Source organism: Schistocerca americana, chromosome X (assembly GCF_021461395.2).
Source record: "Schistocerca americana isolate TAMUIC-IGC-003095 chromosome X, iqSchAmer2.1, whole genome shotgun sequence".
Taxonomy (NCBI): Eukaryota; Metazoa; Arthropoda; class Insecta; order Orthoptera; family Acrididae; genus Schistocerca; species Schistocerca americana.
Window position 1 is genome coordinate 869386075 of NC_060130.1, and position 14880 is coordinate 869400954.

At 44.3% G+C, this 14880-nt stretch overlaps 1 protein-coding gene across 1 annotated transcript in view; it reads right to left on the minus strand.

The window, feature by feature from the left end:
- Positions 1-14880, minus strand: part of LOC124556361 — a 118435-nt gene that overhangs the window by 20993 nt on the left and 82562 nt on the right. Inside the window, exon 3 of the mRNA XM_047130327.1 lies at positions 73-190. Within this exon, the coding sequence (XP_046986283.1) occupies positions 73-190 (118 nt within the window). The remainder of the gene's footprint in view (positions 1-72; positions 191-14880) is intronic.

Genomic DNA, 14880 nt, shown 5'->3' on the forward strand with positions numbered 1-14880 from the left:
CGACACGTCTGCCGCCGACGAAGACGCGGACGCCGACGCCGCGCCGCCAGAGGACGGCCCCGCCGCCCCCGCGCCGCCGCCGCCGCCTCCGCTGCCCTGGCGCTCGTACCGCTGCATCGCGCTCAGGATCGACTGCCGCAGGTACATGAGGTGGTCCAAGTCCCGCCCCGCGTACTGCGGGTGCGAGTGCCTGCAAAAGTCACACACACTTCTAACAAACATTCCACCCTCCGATGTGACGCTCTGTACTCTGTTCAGAGTTACACTACTGGCCATTAAAACTGCTACACCACGAAGATGTGCTACAGACGCGAAATATAACCGACAGGAAGAAGTTGCCGTGATATGCAAATGATTAGCTTTTCAGAGCATTCACACAAGGTTGGCGCCGGTGGCGACACCTACAACGTGCTGACATGAGGAAAGTTTTCAACCGATTTCTCATTCACAAACAGCAGCTGTCCGGCGTTGCCTGGTGAAACGTTGTTGTGATGCCTCGTGTAAAAAGGATAAATGCGTACCGTCGCGTTTCCGACTTTGATAAAGGTCGGATTGTAGCCTATCGCGATTGCGGTTTATCGTATCGCGACATAGCTGCTCGCGTTGGTCGAGATGGTTCAAATGGCTCTGAGCACTATGGGACTCAACATCTGAGCCCATCAGTCCCCTAGAACTTAGAACTACTTAAACCTAACTAACCTAAGGACATCACACACATCCATGCCCGAGGCAGGATTCGAACCTGCGACCGTAGCAGTCACGCGGTTCCGGACTGAAGTGCCTAGAACCGCAAGGCCACCGCGGCCGGCGTTGGTCGAGATCCAATGACTGTTAGCAGAATATGGAATCGGTGGGTTCGGGAGGGTAATACGGAACGCCGTGCTGGATCCCAACGGCGTCGTATCACTAGCAGTCGAGATAACAGACACCTTATCCGCATGGCTGTAACGGATCGTGCAGCCACATCTCGATCCCTGAGTCAACAGATGGGGACGTTTGCAAGACAACAACCATCCGCACGAACAGTTCGACGACGTTTGCAGCAGCATGGACTATCAGCTCGGACACCATGCCTACGGTTACCCTTGACACCGCATCACACAGAGGAGCGCCTGCGCCGGCCGTTGTGGTCTCGCGGTTCTAGGCGCTCAGTCCGGAACCGCGCGACTGCTACGGTCGCAGGTTCGAATCCTGCCTCGGGCATGGATGTGTGTGATGTCCTTAGGTTAGTTAGATTTAAGTAGTTCTAAGTTCTAGGGAACTCATGACCACAGATGTTTAGTCCCATAGTGCTCAGAGCCATTTTTTTTTGAAGCTCCTGCGATGGTGTACTCAACCACGAGCCTGGGAGCACGAATGCGAAAACGTCATTTTTTCGGATGAATCCGGGTTCTGTTTACAGCATCATGATGGTCGCATCCGTGTTTGGCGACATCGCGGTGAACGCACATTGGAAGTGTGTATTCCTCATAGCCATAATGGCGTATCACCCGGCGTGATGGTATGGGATGCCATTGGTTACACGTCACGCTCACCTCTTGTTCGCGTTAACGGCACTTTGAACAGTGGACGTTACATTTCAGATGTGTTACGACCCGTGGTTCTACCCTTCATTCGATCCCTGTGAAACCATTTCAGCAGGATAATGCACAACCGCATATTGCAGGTCCTGTACGGGCCTGTCTGGATACAGAAAATGTTCGACTGCTGGCCTGGCTAGCACATTCTCCAGATCTCTCATCAATTAAAAACGTCTGGTCAATGGTGGCCGAGCAACTGGCTCGTCACAATACGCCAGTCACTGCTCTTGATGAACTGTGGTATAGCGTTTAAGCTGCATGAGCAGCTGTACCTGTACACACTATCCAAGCTCTGTTTGAGTCAATGCCCAGGCGTATCAAGGCGGTTATTACGGTCAGAGGTGGTTGTTCTGGGTACTGATTTCTCAGGATCTATGCACCCAAATTGCGTGAAAATGTAATCACATGTCAGATGTAGTATAATATATTTGTCCAACGAATACCCGTTTATCATCTGAATTTCTTCTTGGTGTAGCAATTTTAATGGCCAGTAGTGTACTCTGAAATTGAATGAATTCACTCGTGTTCTTACATTTCATTCTCCCTAACTAGCAAACTATTCGGTGTACAAAGATGGTACTGGTATCAGTCATATTTACCGTACAAATTACTATCGTCATATATGATTTATACAGTACGACACGCATCGATATCTGAAGGGCATTGTATTGTGAAGAAACTGACACACTATAACCGTCAACGATGTATCAGTAGCTCGACGGGCTAAAATGACCATATAATATTTACATGATCTGAGGTTTTCCCGGCGTATATGGTGCTTACAGGGTTCTCGGATATACTGCCGGATCCAGTCTTCGATATTTCGGGGAATAATAGTTCCACCATCAGCAGGTGGTGCTGATGGAATTCTCGACGACTGGATCGGGCAGTACATCCGCTAGAGCCTTGGAAGCATCTCCTAACATACTGGAACCATAATGGCATCGTCAAATGCTAAACACAGACTCAGCAGTCTGTTTTGAACAGTAGTGCTGCTGACAAGTTGATTCTTGTATATACTATTATTTATATATATTTGACGATGCTGTCGTTGAGTTTGTGTTTAGCGTTTGACGATGCCACTATGGCTCCAGTATGTTAGGACTTGTTTTTGTAAAACAGATCTGAAGATGGTAATTATACACCGAAACCGGTAATCTGATGCACAAAAAAACTGTGACCATAGACGTGAATAAATGGTCACTGTTCAATTCGCGACCATGTCGCAGCTTGTGAAACCTTGGAAGCAATGCAATATTTGTCTCCCGGTGTTGGAATCACGAATTGTGCTAGCTTAAGGGTTGTGACTATGTGAAATATGGAAGTTTGGGCCGGTGCTCGGATAGCCGAAGTGGCTAAGGCGGCCGCTCGCGACGAGCGGGAAATCCACGTTCGAGTGCCGGTTTGGCACAAATTTTCATGTGTCGCAAACAGCTGATGTCAATGTGTAGTCGTAGAATGCGAATCTGTTTCGTAACAGGTTACTAAGACAATGTACAGGAAGTTCACGAAAATGCATTCCTGACTACTTACCGAGTTTGGAAATGTTTTCTGTTATTGAATTTAGGTGAACGCTCTATGCGGACGAAATCTTTAGAATACATCACATATTCATGTGCTATGAATCACAACACTGTCAGAGATCTCTAACACGAGTTATCTGAGTTAACCCTAGAACACTAAAAGGGGGGAAAATATTACATATCTACTTAACCATCATAAAGATTCCTACTCCACATTTTATTCAAATGTTCAAATGTGTGCGAATTTCTAAGGGACCAAACTGCTTAGGTCATCGGTCCCTAGACTCACACACTACTTAAACTAACTTAAACTAAATTATGCTAAGAACAACAGACACACCCATGCCCGAGGGAGGACTCGAAGCTCCGGCGGGAGGGGCAACGCGGTCCGTGTCATGACGCTTCACACCGTGCGGCCACTCCGCGCGGCTCATTTTATTCAAAGGAAGTCATAATTTATAAGTGATGTATTAGCTAATTACCATTATTACATCTCCAATTGTATGTTACATACCAAATTAAGTAGAAAATGTCCGGTTTTACACCCTACTTCAATCTTAATATTTACAAGGGCTCTGTAATCTAGGGCTAAATATGAAGTATAACTCTCTGCTCGTGCGTCGGAATCTAGACCGTCAGCTGTTCGGTTTCATTACAAGACACAGGTCCCTAGATTTGCAATCGAACCGTTTTTACTTTTCTGATAAAACGTTCTATTTATTTATCACATACCAACTACTATTTACTCTACTCTAGTCGCTGACACAGATACTTGAAGCGGAGCTAACAACGTCATTACTTAATAATGTGATAAATTTCCTTTACAGATATTCCTAAAAGTGCTTCATTCGTCCATGCTTTTTGCAAGATGCGCTGCGTATTATTAACGGCTTTATTCTTATATCGAGAGATGACTTTTCTAAAAATTCAGGCGGTGGGTACTTTGACTACAGGCGAAAAATTTTCTTAAATATTGTGTGCCGTACCGAGAGTCGAACTCGGGATCTTTGCCTTTCACGGGAAAGTGCTCTACCGACTGAGCTACCCAAGCACGACTCACGAACCGTCCTCAGAGCTTCAATTCTGCCAGTACCTCCCTCGTCTCCTGTCTTCCAAACTCCAAGAAGCTCTTCTGGGAACCATGCAGAACTAGCACTCCTGGAAGAAAGGATATTGCGGAGACATGGGTTAGCCACAGCCTGGGAGATTTTTCCAGCGCACACTCCGCTGCAGAGTGAAAATCTCATTCTTAATTATTGGCAGCAATGTAAACTTTAATTTGGGTCCATATCAGTTCTGTTGGGTCTAAATGACGGTGATACGGTGGCAGCCCACTGGCTGTACTCTCAAATCGTTTCACCAAATCTTCGATTTCGCATCTGAAGAACAGTAGTTTACGTACACGCTCAAACTTTTCGAGATTATCACTTATGTTGACGCTGCAACGCTTAAGCCAATCAAACATCTCTTTATTTCGTTTTGCCATGGTAGGCATCTTGTCAGTAACAACAGAATGCTTATAAGAATTATGGAGAATAATTATTGACGTCGTAGGCACGTAACGCGCACACCACTTTCTGTCGACTGATCTCGTATGGCAATCCCCCGACCTAGAAAACGACGCCAAACTTTACCAATCACAACATTTGAAGCCGGCAGCTGTGACCGAGCGGTTCTAAGCGCTTCAGTCCGGAACCGCGCTGCTGCTTCGCTCGCAGGTTCGATCCTGCCTCGGGCATGGATGTGTGTGATGTCCTTAGGTTAGTTAGGTTTAAGTAGTTCTAAGTTCTAGGGGACTGATGACCTTAGATGTTAAGTCCCACAATGCTTAGAGCCATTTGAACCATTCGAAATATTGTAGCACTTTTGCAACATCATTATGGAGACTTGGTAAATCTACCTGAGAGAAGCAATGTAGACGTCTTGGACAGTTTTCACATAAAAAGATTTGTAATTAAAACTTACACCAGCACATGCACAGGGGCACTTTCAACTGAAACCGAAAACGGTCTCCAAAGTAACACGAAAACAGATGTAAAACTGACAGTGTCCTCAAAGCCTTTATAAAACTGTTGGTGTAATTCTTGCGAGGCCACAATGAATTCTTCAAACCTCGCGCTTTCTTTAACGCCAATGAGCTTAGGAAACTGGATTGTCTTTGTCAGATTTTCTTTTTAAATGCATCTCCATCAAATGAGGTAGACGTTACCTTGCAGTGCCGTACTGTGGGCAGTGAACGGGCAAGTCCACTCAAAATTCGAAGTCTGCAATCCTTTCACACTGTTCTAATTTTCGTTCCTGCACTCCTTTTTCCTTCATAAATTCGACAATAGCGAGATTTAAATCGAAAAATCGTTCCAGGTGTGTCCCTTGACTTAACCAACGTACTTTGCCGTAATTGCTTCCATTGAAACCTGTTGCAACTGAAAGTAGAAGAACGGGTGCGTCTTCAGAAATTTTACGACTCGTACCATCAGTTTGTTCAAGTATTCCATGCTTGCAAATTTAGCTCAAATTGCTTCTTGATGTAAAGAACAATGAATCCTGTCTGTCGATCGTTGTAATTTTTTGCTCGTTCATTGTCATGTAAAAGTTTTAATTCTTTTTGCATGGTAGTATAATACCGTTTCGTAGCAGATAAGCAGTACCCAGCGCTTATGCGAATTAAGAATTCTCATCCCTCTCTTCTGTCATTCCCATCCATTTTAAGGTTGGTTGGTTGGTTTTGGGGGGAAGGAGACCAGACAGCGAGGTCATCGGTCTCATCGGATTAGGGAAGGACTGGGAAGGAAGTTGGCCGTGCCCTTTGAAAGGAACCATCCCGGCATTTGCCTGGAGCGATTTAGGGAAATCACGGAAAACCTAAATCAGGATGGCCGGACGCGGGATTGAACCGTCGTCCTCCCGAATGCGAGTCCCGTGTCTAACCACTGCGCCACCTCGCTCGGTCATCCATTTTAAGGGATTGTGACGACAGATCGCTAGACTGTCTCTTTTTGTGCAAACAGCTACTGGATCTGTAAACGTCCTTCATACCACAAACAAACAGCGAAGGGTCAACAGCTCTGACACCACGATTCTGCCGAAATCATAGAGTTTTGCCAACCACAAAATGCCGCACCGCGATCCTAAATGAAATGTCGCGCTGTTCCGGGAACTTCCGAGAAGGACCGAAGAAAGCCGAATGACAGGCCGGGCCTGCACACGCTGCGCGCGTGAAGTTTGGCACGCCGTGGACAGCTCCGGTCTTTTGTGAGTATTCACTTCAAGTAATAACCCCGGGCCGGCCGCAGTGGCCGAGCGGTTCTAGGCACTTCAGTCTGGAGCCGCGCAACCGCTACGGTCGCAGGTTCGAACCCTGCCTCGGCGTGGATGTCTGTGATGTCCTTAGCTTACTTACGTTTAAGTAGTTCTAAGGTCTAGGGGACTGATGACTTCAGATATTAAGTCCCATAGTGCTCAGAGCCATTTCAACGATTTGAACAACCCCGGCGCATGTTGTTTCAGTCAGCTAGGGCGCAGCGACACAAGCCGCTTCGCGAGAACTGCTTGAGAAGTTAAAGCGCGAGGAATTCTCACTGCACTCAAATCGCCGAGCCTCGCCATCCCATTCCTACCTCAGCGAGAGCAGTCCATCCACACAGGAGGTAGTTTACAAAACCGTCGTTCTGCCTTTGCTTGAATGTTTCTCATTAGTCTAGGACCCTTACCAGAAAGAATTGAGACAAGAAATAGAGAACATCCATAGAAGAGCATCGCGTTTTGTCACAGGGTTGTTTAGTAAGCGCGAATCTGTCACGGGCGTACTTATCCAACTCCAATCGTAAACGTTACAAGAGAGTCATTGAACATCAAGTTTCGATTTCGTGTTAAGATTCCATGAACGTAGTTTTCTAGAAGAGAGAACCAATATACAGGATGTTTATAAATGAATATCGGGGTTTTAATGCTTTATAATATTTATTATATTAAACTTACAGTTATAAGTGATATGTCAAATGAAAGAGCAACTCAAACAGTTTTACCAAGAACCTTATAAATGTTCAGTGGGAGCACCATTTGTCACACGCACACATCAAGTCTATAGCCGAGTTCTTCCCAAACGTTGATAAGTGTGTCTTCAGCGATTGTAGCAACAGCTGCTTCAATCCGGTTTCTTAATTCAGGGACGTCTGCTGGTAGCGGAGGCACGTACACACGATCCTTGATGAAGCCCCAAAGGAAAAAATCTCATGGCTTCAAGTCGGGTGAACGTGGTGGCCATGCAAAGCAAGCCCTGTCATTGGGCCCCTTGCGGCCTATCCAGCGCTTGGGTACAGTGAAGTTCAACCAATCGCGTGCTTCGCTATGCCAGTGAACATTTATAAGGTTCTTGGTAAAACTGTTTGAGTTGCTCTTTCATTTGACATATCATTTATAACTGTAAGTTTAATGGAATAAATATTATAAAGCGTTAATAAATGGTTCAAATGGCTCTGAGCACTATGGGACGTAACATCTGTGGTGATCAGTCCCCTGGAACTTATAATTACTTAAACCTAACTAACCTAAGGACATCACACACATCCATGCCTGAGGCAGGATTCGAACCTGCGGCCGTAGCGGTCACGCGGTTCCAGACAGAAGCGCCTATGACCGCACGGCCACACCGGCCGGCAAAAGCGTTAATACCTCGATATTCATTTATAAACACCCTGTATTACTACCTTCTGTTTCTATTTCGCGAAAAGAACATTAATATAAATGTAGAGAAATTCGAGCTCACGCAAACTCTTACTATCAGCTGTTCTTTTGCGCACAATTCACGACTGCAACAGAAAGTCGGCAAGGTGAGTGTACCATCCGCCACACACCGTAAGGTAGTTTGTGAAGCGTAGATACAGAGGTAAATTACCTCAAGTAAAGTACCTCAACTCGGAGGAAACAATTGCTGCCAGAGCCTAATGGAACGGGAAGTACCGCGTAGGTGACAGGGTTTGTCGCCGACTATTGCGGACAACAGCAGCGGATAGACAGACCACAGTGATTCAAATCACACGCCAGAAAGTTAGACCGATAATCGTTGAGTAGCCACGTCATCCAGAATTACCTTATCATAATGGGGTACAGAAACCACTTCTCTACACGTATACAACCACTCATGGCAATTCATTAGATGCAGAAACTAGCGTGGCGCAGGAATACCGCTATTGTACGCTTTAAACATGAAAAAATCGCCTGCATATAAGGCACACATTAGTACACACCGATGGCAGGGTATGAGTGTGTTGAAAACCACACGAAGCGATGCATCCTGCTTTCTAGCAGGGGTAGTTTGGTCAGGTGCTGGAGGTATTCTGATGCGAGGGATCACACAGAATGAAACGGGGTCCCTTATGTCTTCTATCGTCTTAGACAAACAATTCAGAAATCCACTACCTGATAATGTGCATTCCTTTGTTTGCCAACAGCACTCTGGAAGTAAGCTATACTCTCAGCAAGACAATGTATCAGATAACCAGTACGTCTACATACATACTCCGCAAGCCACCCAACGGTGCGTGGCGGAGGGTACCCTGTACTACTACTAGTTTTCCTGTTCCACTCCAAATAGAGCGATGGAAAAACGACTGACTGTATGCCTCCTATTAAGCCCTAATTTCTCGTATCTTATCTTCGTGGTCCTTACGCGCAATGTATGTTGACAGCAGTAGAATCATTCTGTTGTCAACTTCAAATGCCAGTTCTCTAAATTTTCTCAATAGTGTTCGTAGAAAAGAACTTCGCCTTCCCTCCGGGGATTCCCATTTGAGTTCTCGTAGCATCTACGTAACACTTGCGGGTTGTTCGAACCTACCGGTAACAAATCTAGCAGCTCGCCTCTGAACTGCTTCGATGTCTTCCTTTAATACATCCTGGTACGGATCCCAAACACTCGAGCAGTACTCAAGAACAGGGTGCACTAGGGTCCTTTATGCGATCTCCTATACAGATGAACCACACTTTTCCAAAATTTTCCCTATAAACCGAAGTCGACCATCTGATTTCCGTACCAGAATCCCCACACGCTCGATCCGTCTCATATGGCTTTGCAACGTTACGTCTAGTTATCTAAACGAAGTGAGTGTGTCAAGCAGGACATACTAAAGCTGTATCCGAACATAACGGATTTGTTTTTCCTACTCATTCGAATTAACTTATTATTCTTCTACATTTATAGTTAGCTCCCATTCATCAGACCAACTAGAAATTTTGTCTAAGTCATCTTCCCGTGTACCTCAGCATCAGATTGCTGCCCACCCTGTCCGCCAGATAATTTAGGTGTATAGTAAATAACAGTGGTCCTATCACACTTCCCTGGGGCACTCCTGGCTCTAGAAATGTGTCAGAATGCTTTGAGAGACTCTCTGCAGACACGATGGAACATGTGCGGCCAAGAAAGCTCCTGACCTCAGCCCTGGTGAGCACATTGGAGACGTCACCGGGGGAAATTTCGTGCCTTAAATCCATCTCCAACAAATCTTTGTAATTTGTGGGTGGCGATTAATGGCTCATGGAGCAGCTTTCTGTATCTCCTGACGACATGTCATCATGCATCAGCGCCTTTATCAGGACGAATTTAATGCTATTCACAGCTGAATAGGTGTCTCTAATTCTTTTGCTTATGAATAGCATTAGCACTCTCTTTACAGAAAGGGAACTCCCTATCGACTGGAATAAAAACGACGCAACCTCAACAACGCTGACACTGTCGACTCGCATTGTTATAAGCCTCTGATAATACCCAGAGTAATGGCATTTGCACCTTACACAGCACATAGACAAGTTGAAAGTGATTCATGCAGATGGAAGTAGGTCTTCACAGTTATCTTGAAACCTATAGTCTGCATTGCTTCCATAGCTACGGCAAAGTGTCTCCACATTGAACAAAATCGTTGGCAAAATCCTGCAAGCAACTGAGCCAGGTGTAACCCCATTCGGGAGGACGGCGATTCAATTCGACATTCAGCCATCTTCATTTAGGTTATTTATTTGTTTGGTTTTAGGTAGTATCCAAAAATTCACCAGCTACATATGATTTATACATCTACGTTTGATGCACTTTTGAAATTTACTTACATTTTACATAAAAATATGTAGACGGTTACGTTTACATATATAAACATTCAAAACAAAATGAAATTAAATATTGATGTCTAAGTCTAGTAGGTAGATTCCTATGATGTGATAGATCTTAATATCAGCGGTGGCCGAGCGGTTCTAGGCGCTTCAGTCCGGAAGCGCGCGACCGCTACGGTCGCAGGTTCGAATCCTGCCTCGGGCATGGATGTGTATGATGTCCTTAGGTTAGTTAGGTTTAAGTAGTTCTAAGTTCTAGTGGACTGATGACCTCAGATGTTAAGTCCAATAATACTCAGAGCCATTTGAACCATTTTTTTCTTAATATCATGCGCACATAAGAATACAGTAATGGTTGGAGGTAATGGAATCTTCAGCTGGTTCAATTTGCAGTATGATTTTCTTTGCTGTGTTCGTTACTTGGTGCACGGTGATATTACGTTATTGAAATCTGCTTCTTCTTCACTACGTTACTACAGTGAGGAGCCTTTAACTTTCACTTTCTAGAGATGACTACGGGTAGGTAACACCCATGACATAAACGCATTCTTTTATAGAGCTCTGGTGCCGTTTACTCATTCTGACCCTCTCAAACCACGGCTTCCTCGCCAGTTATGGCTGAATACTAGCATAAGACCTTCCTTTGTTTCTTTGCGATATTGTCCACTCCTTATTCGATTTCTCCCGTAATTGCTGACGTATTTTCCGTATAAAGTCATTAGATAGGAATGTCATTCCTTGGAATATGCCTCGACTTTCCAGGTAATTCATCTTCCTCTCTTTGTGGATTTTAAGTAAGACTTAATATTGCGCCTTGTAGCTGAGGCCTTCTTGAAGCAGGTTGTCTGCAGAACTAGAGTCTCCTTTTCTAAGTCTCCTACTTCTATACCCTTTGGTGTTCTTCGAGCAGGTGGCTATTGCCCTGCCGAACTGGCGTACACAGAGTGACTCAGCTGCCCCTACCGATGTCGTTTTATGCAACCCACAACGCCTAGTCATATGTGCCATGCAACACTTCTAGGGGTATGCTTCTATTGCGAATAGATTAGAGTACATACTCTGTCAGTTCGGCATTTAATACATTATTTACTTTACTGTTACGTTGTTTTAAGCATTAAAGCACTCTGTTACATCTGGTCACTAGGCATAACATATTAACACAGTTACATGGTAGACAAACAGAGAGAAATGATTCAAAGAATTGATGTTTTTTGAACAGACTGTACCTCCTGTCAAATGTGTTCAGAATCGTTTTCAAGATGTACTGAACATTAGTACCATACAGTAAGCCAGTAAAGGAATGTCTGCCTTATAGCGACTTCACACATTTGTTGGGCTACTTCAGACAATTTCTGTAGGGGCAACTGGAAACTGAATCACTCTTAGCAAATACACAGGGCGATTGAGCTGCGCTTAGCAATGTCGTTTTATGCAACCCCACAAACAAAAATAATGTTGTTCAACAGTTTATTCTGGAGATGTGAAGCAAATTGACATAATGTTGCAGAATAACTGGTGAAGTATATGACGACATCTTAGACTTATTGTGCAAATTTTGTTTATGAACCTACTTTAGCACATTAACATTGTGAATCATATATTAATCTTTTCATTGGGTCATATATAGGAAAGTTGTTACTCCAACACTTCCCATCTTGATATCTCCAGTTAATTTCGTCGTTTCTGGTGGAGAAACGCACTTCATAAGGCAACGTTTCTGAACGGTTTACGAAAGATTAAGTACTATAAATGGAATAAACTTACAGAGACATCTCAAACCTGTATGACTAAATTGATAATTACACAAAGTATGATTGGAGACACAGCGATAAGTATGACTGAAGTAAGGTATATCTTGGTCCAAAAAATACTGCGTAACTTGTGGCCAATCCTCATTCGTCTTTTTTACAGCATGATTGCAAACAGCCGCCCAAAGCTCAGAGAAGGATCCTGTATCGATCACGTGGCTTTAGTCTGTCCACCTACCGTTCCTGACACAGTCATAGTGCGGGTTACATAAAACGACATCGGTAGGGGTAGTTGAATCACATTGTAGAAAATTTGCCACAGTTACAAATGACTTCGGATATTCCACTCTTTCCCAAAGCTGATGTGCTATCTTCATCATTCGTCATGAAGTGCCCAACAGTGTTTTACACATAAACTGATGCTTTAAAGTTCCTGGATTTAAGCTTTGTGGCCACACTCAGGGAGAATTTTCCTAAATATGTAACTGTTCACCAATTAATAAAATATTCAGACCGTGGGTCGAACACACGGTAAAGATTGGAGGAGACCTCTTTTGTTTTTTAATGTATTATGGAGTCCACTGTGGCAGCAGTGTAAATGTCTGATGTTATTTTTTTGATTGTATTTAACTGACTTTAGAAGTTGTCATCACTCACGGGGATGGATATTCGGTGATGTATCACTGAGTGAAAGGCAGTAATGCTTCTCGAATTGTCAATATTTCAGCGAATGTAAATGGACGCTTCATTAGATACAGCATACCTCCCTGTAGAGTTTGTTAATGGACAGTAGAAAGCATGTAACATTCCTTGTGGTGTCTTGGAGACGTCCGCTTACATTTACACATAATTTTCTCTTTTGCCAACCATTTTCTATAACAGGAAATGTCTGGTGGACTTCTTCACTGTTTGTCAATTAGGGAGAACAAAATACCTTGTTCCCAATGAAGCTAGCTGCACGCTGATTTAGGTTTTCCGTGGTTTCCGTAATTAAAAGTGAGGCAGTTGCCTTTGGAAAGGACGCGGCTGTTTCCTTCCCCTTCTTACATAATCTGAGCGTGTGCCCTGTCTGTAACGAGCTTGTCGTCGTGGACAGTTACAATATTCTTTCTTTCTTTCCTGAAATTTGTGAGCATAAGAAGTACTGTGAAGCCACGATCATTCCATCTAAGTTTCAGACACTATTAAACAAATTACATGCGGTATTATCTTGTTGAAAAATCTCGCGGAAAAATAATCATCGTGCATGAGTGAACATAAATAGTGAAGGAGGCCTGATTTTGACAGTCTACAATTTCTACAAAATTTTTACCCTCCCTCCCACCAGCACTGTAAGTCTTGTTAGTGTTATGGAAGGCAAAATCGGAAGTTGGCAGAACTAGCGCTCTTGTGCTACGGTAAAATTAGGATAAATTCAAATTCTCGCAGGAAATTTCAAAATTTGTCCTTTACGTCAACTTAAAAAGTTGAGAAAAGTTTCAAAATACCTCACTTGACCTAAGCGGAAACTGTCAGAAAATAACTCGGACCAGGCTTCAACAACAAATCCTTACACTCTGGTTTTCGCTCATGTGTTTGCGGGTTAGGGGTCTGGTAACGAATTTTTCGAATTTTCGTTAATGTCACAGTTTTTCGTGAAGTTAGCCGTTGCCAAGTGATTGTAAAGTGAATTATGTCTCACTTCTGTATTTCGTGGAGTATTACCAATAACGTAGGGGTGTCTCCCAATAATCGTGGCTGATCGGAAAACTGAAACGCCATGTTTCGTGATCCGCGTCTCGTCAGTTTCGTATCAATAACAACTTTCGCTGCCGACGGAGCGGTGTATTCAGAAATCAGAGACGCGACACGGCCTGCTGCTCTCACAGGGTGATAATTATTGAACTATGTGAAATAAAATCGCCATATTTATGAACGGTTTTCCGTTAGGATGTTCAAACTGCACTGCAGGCCGCGGGCCATGACGGGAATTAGTATACGCATGTATGGTTCGGTTCAGCAACGAAGCACACTTTCATTTGGATGTGTTCGTCAATAAGAAAAATTGGCGCATTTGGGGGACTGAGAATCCCAATTTCGCTATCGAGAAGTCTCTTCATCCTCAAAGGGTGACTGTGTGGTGTGCAATGCCCAGTCACGGAATAATCGGTGCGATATTCCTTGATGGCACGGTGACTACCGAAGGGTGTCTGACCGTTTTGGGGATAATTTCAAAAAATGGTTCAAATGGCTCTGAGCACTATGGGACTTAACATCTTAGGTCATCAGTCCCCTAGAACTTAGAACTACTTAAACCTACCTAACCTAAGGACATCACACAACACCCAGCCATCACGAGGCAGAGAAAATCCCTGACCCCGCCGGGAATCGAACCCGGGAACCCGGGCGTGGGAAGCGAGAACGCTACCGCACGACCACGAGATGCGGGCGGATAATTTCATCCCCATTTTCCAAAGTGACTATGATTTCGACAAGATGTGGTCATGTAAGACGGAGGTCGACCCCATCGAAGCAGGAGAGCGTTTGATGTCCTGGAGGAGCACTTTGGGGACCTCATTTTGGCCCTGGGGCACCCAAAGGCCACCGCATGAGCCTCGATTAGCCGCCATATTCTCCCGAATGTTCCGACAGTTCAGCGGGTTATGCAGAATTTCGCTATTCGTCTGCGCCACATCATCGCCAATGACGGCAGGTATATCGAACATGTTATAACGTAAATCTGAATATCTGCAGTGATGTTTACATATTGAAAAAAGTGTGTACACGCCCATAGTTTGTAGCTAATTTACATTCTTTTCATATAGTTCAATAATTGTCGCCCTGTATGTATATGTGACAGAGGGCGAGTGATGAGTCCAACATTTTGCTCTAGGAAGGACTTCATATGCGTTGTTAGTTCGCGTCCCGAAATGACAGCTCACTTTTAAACGC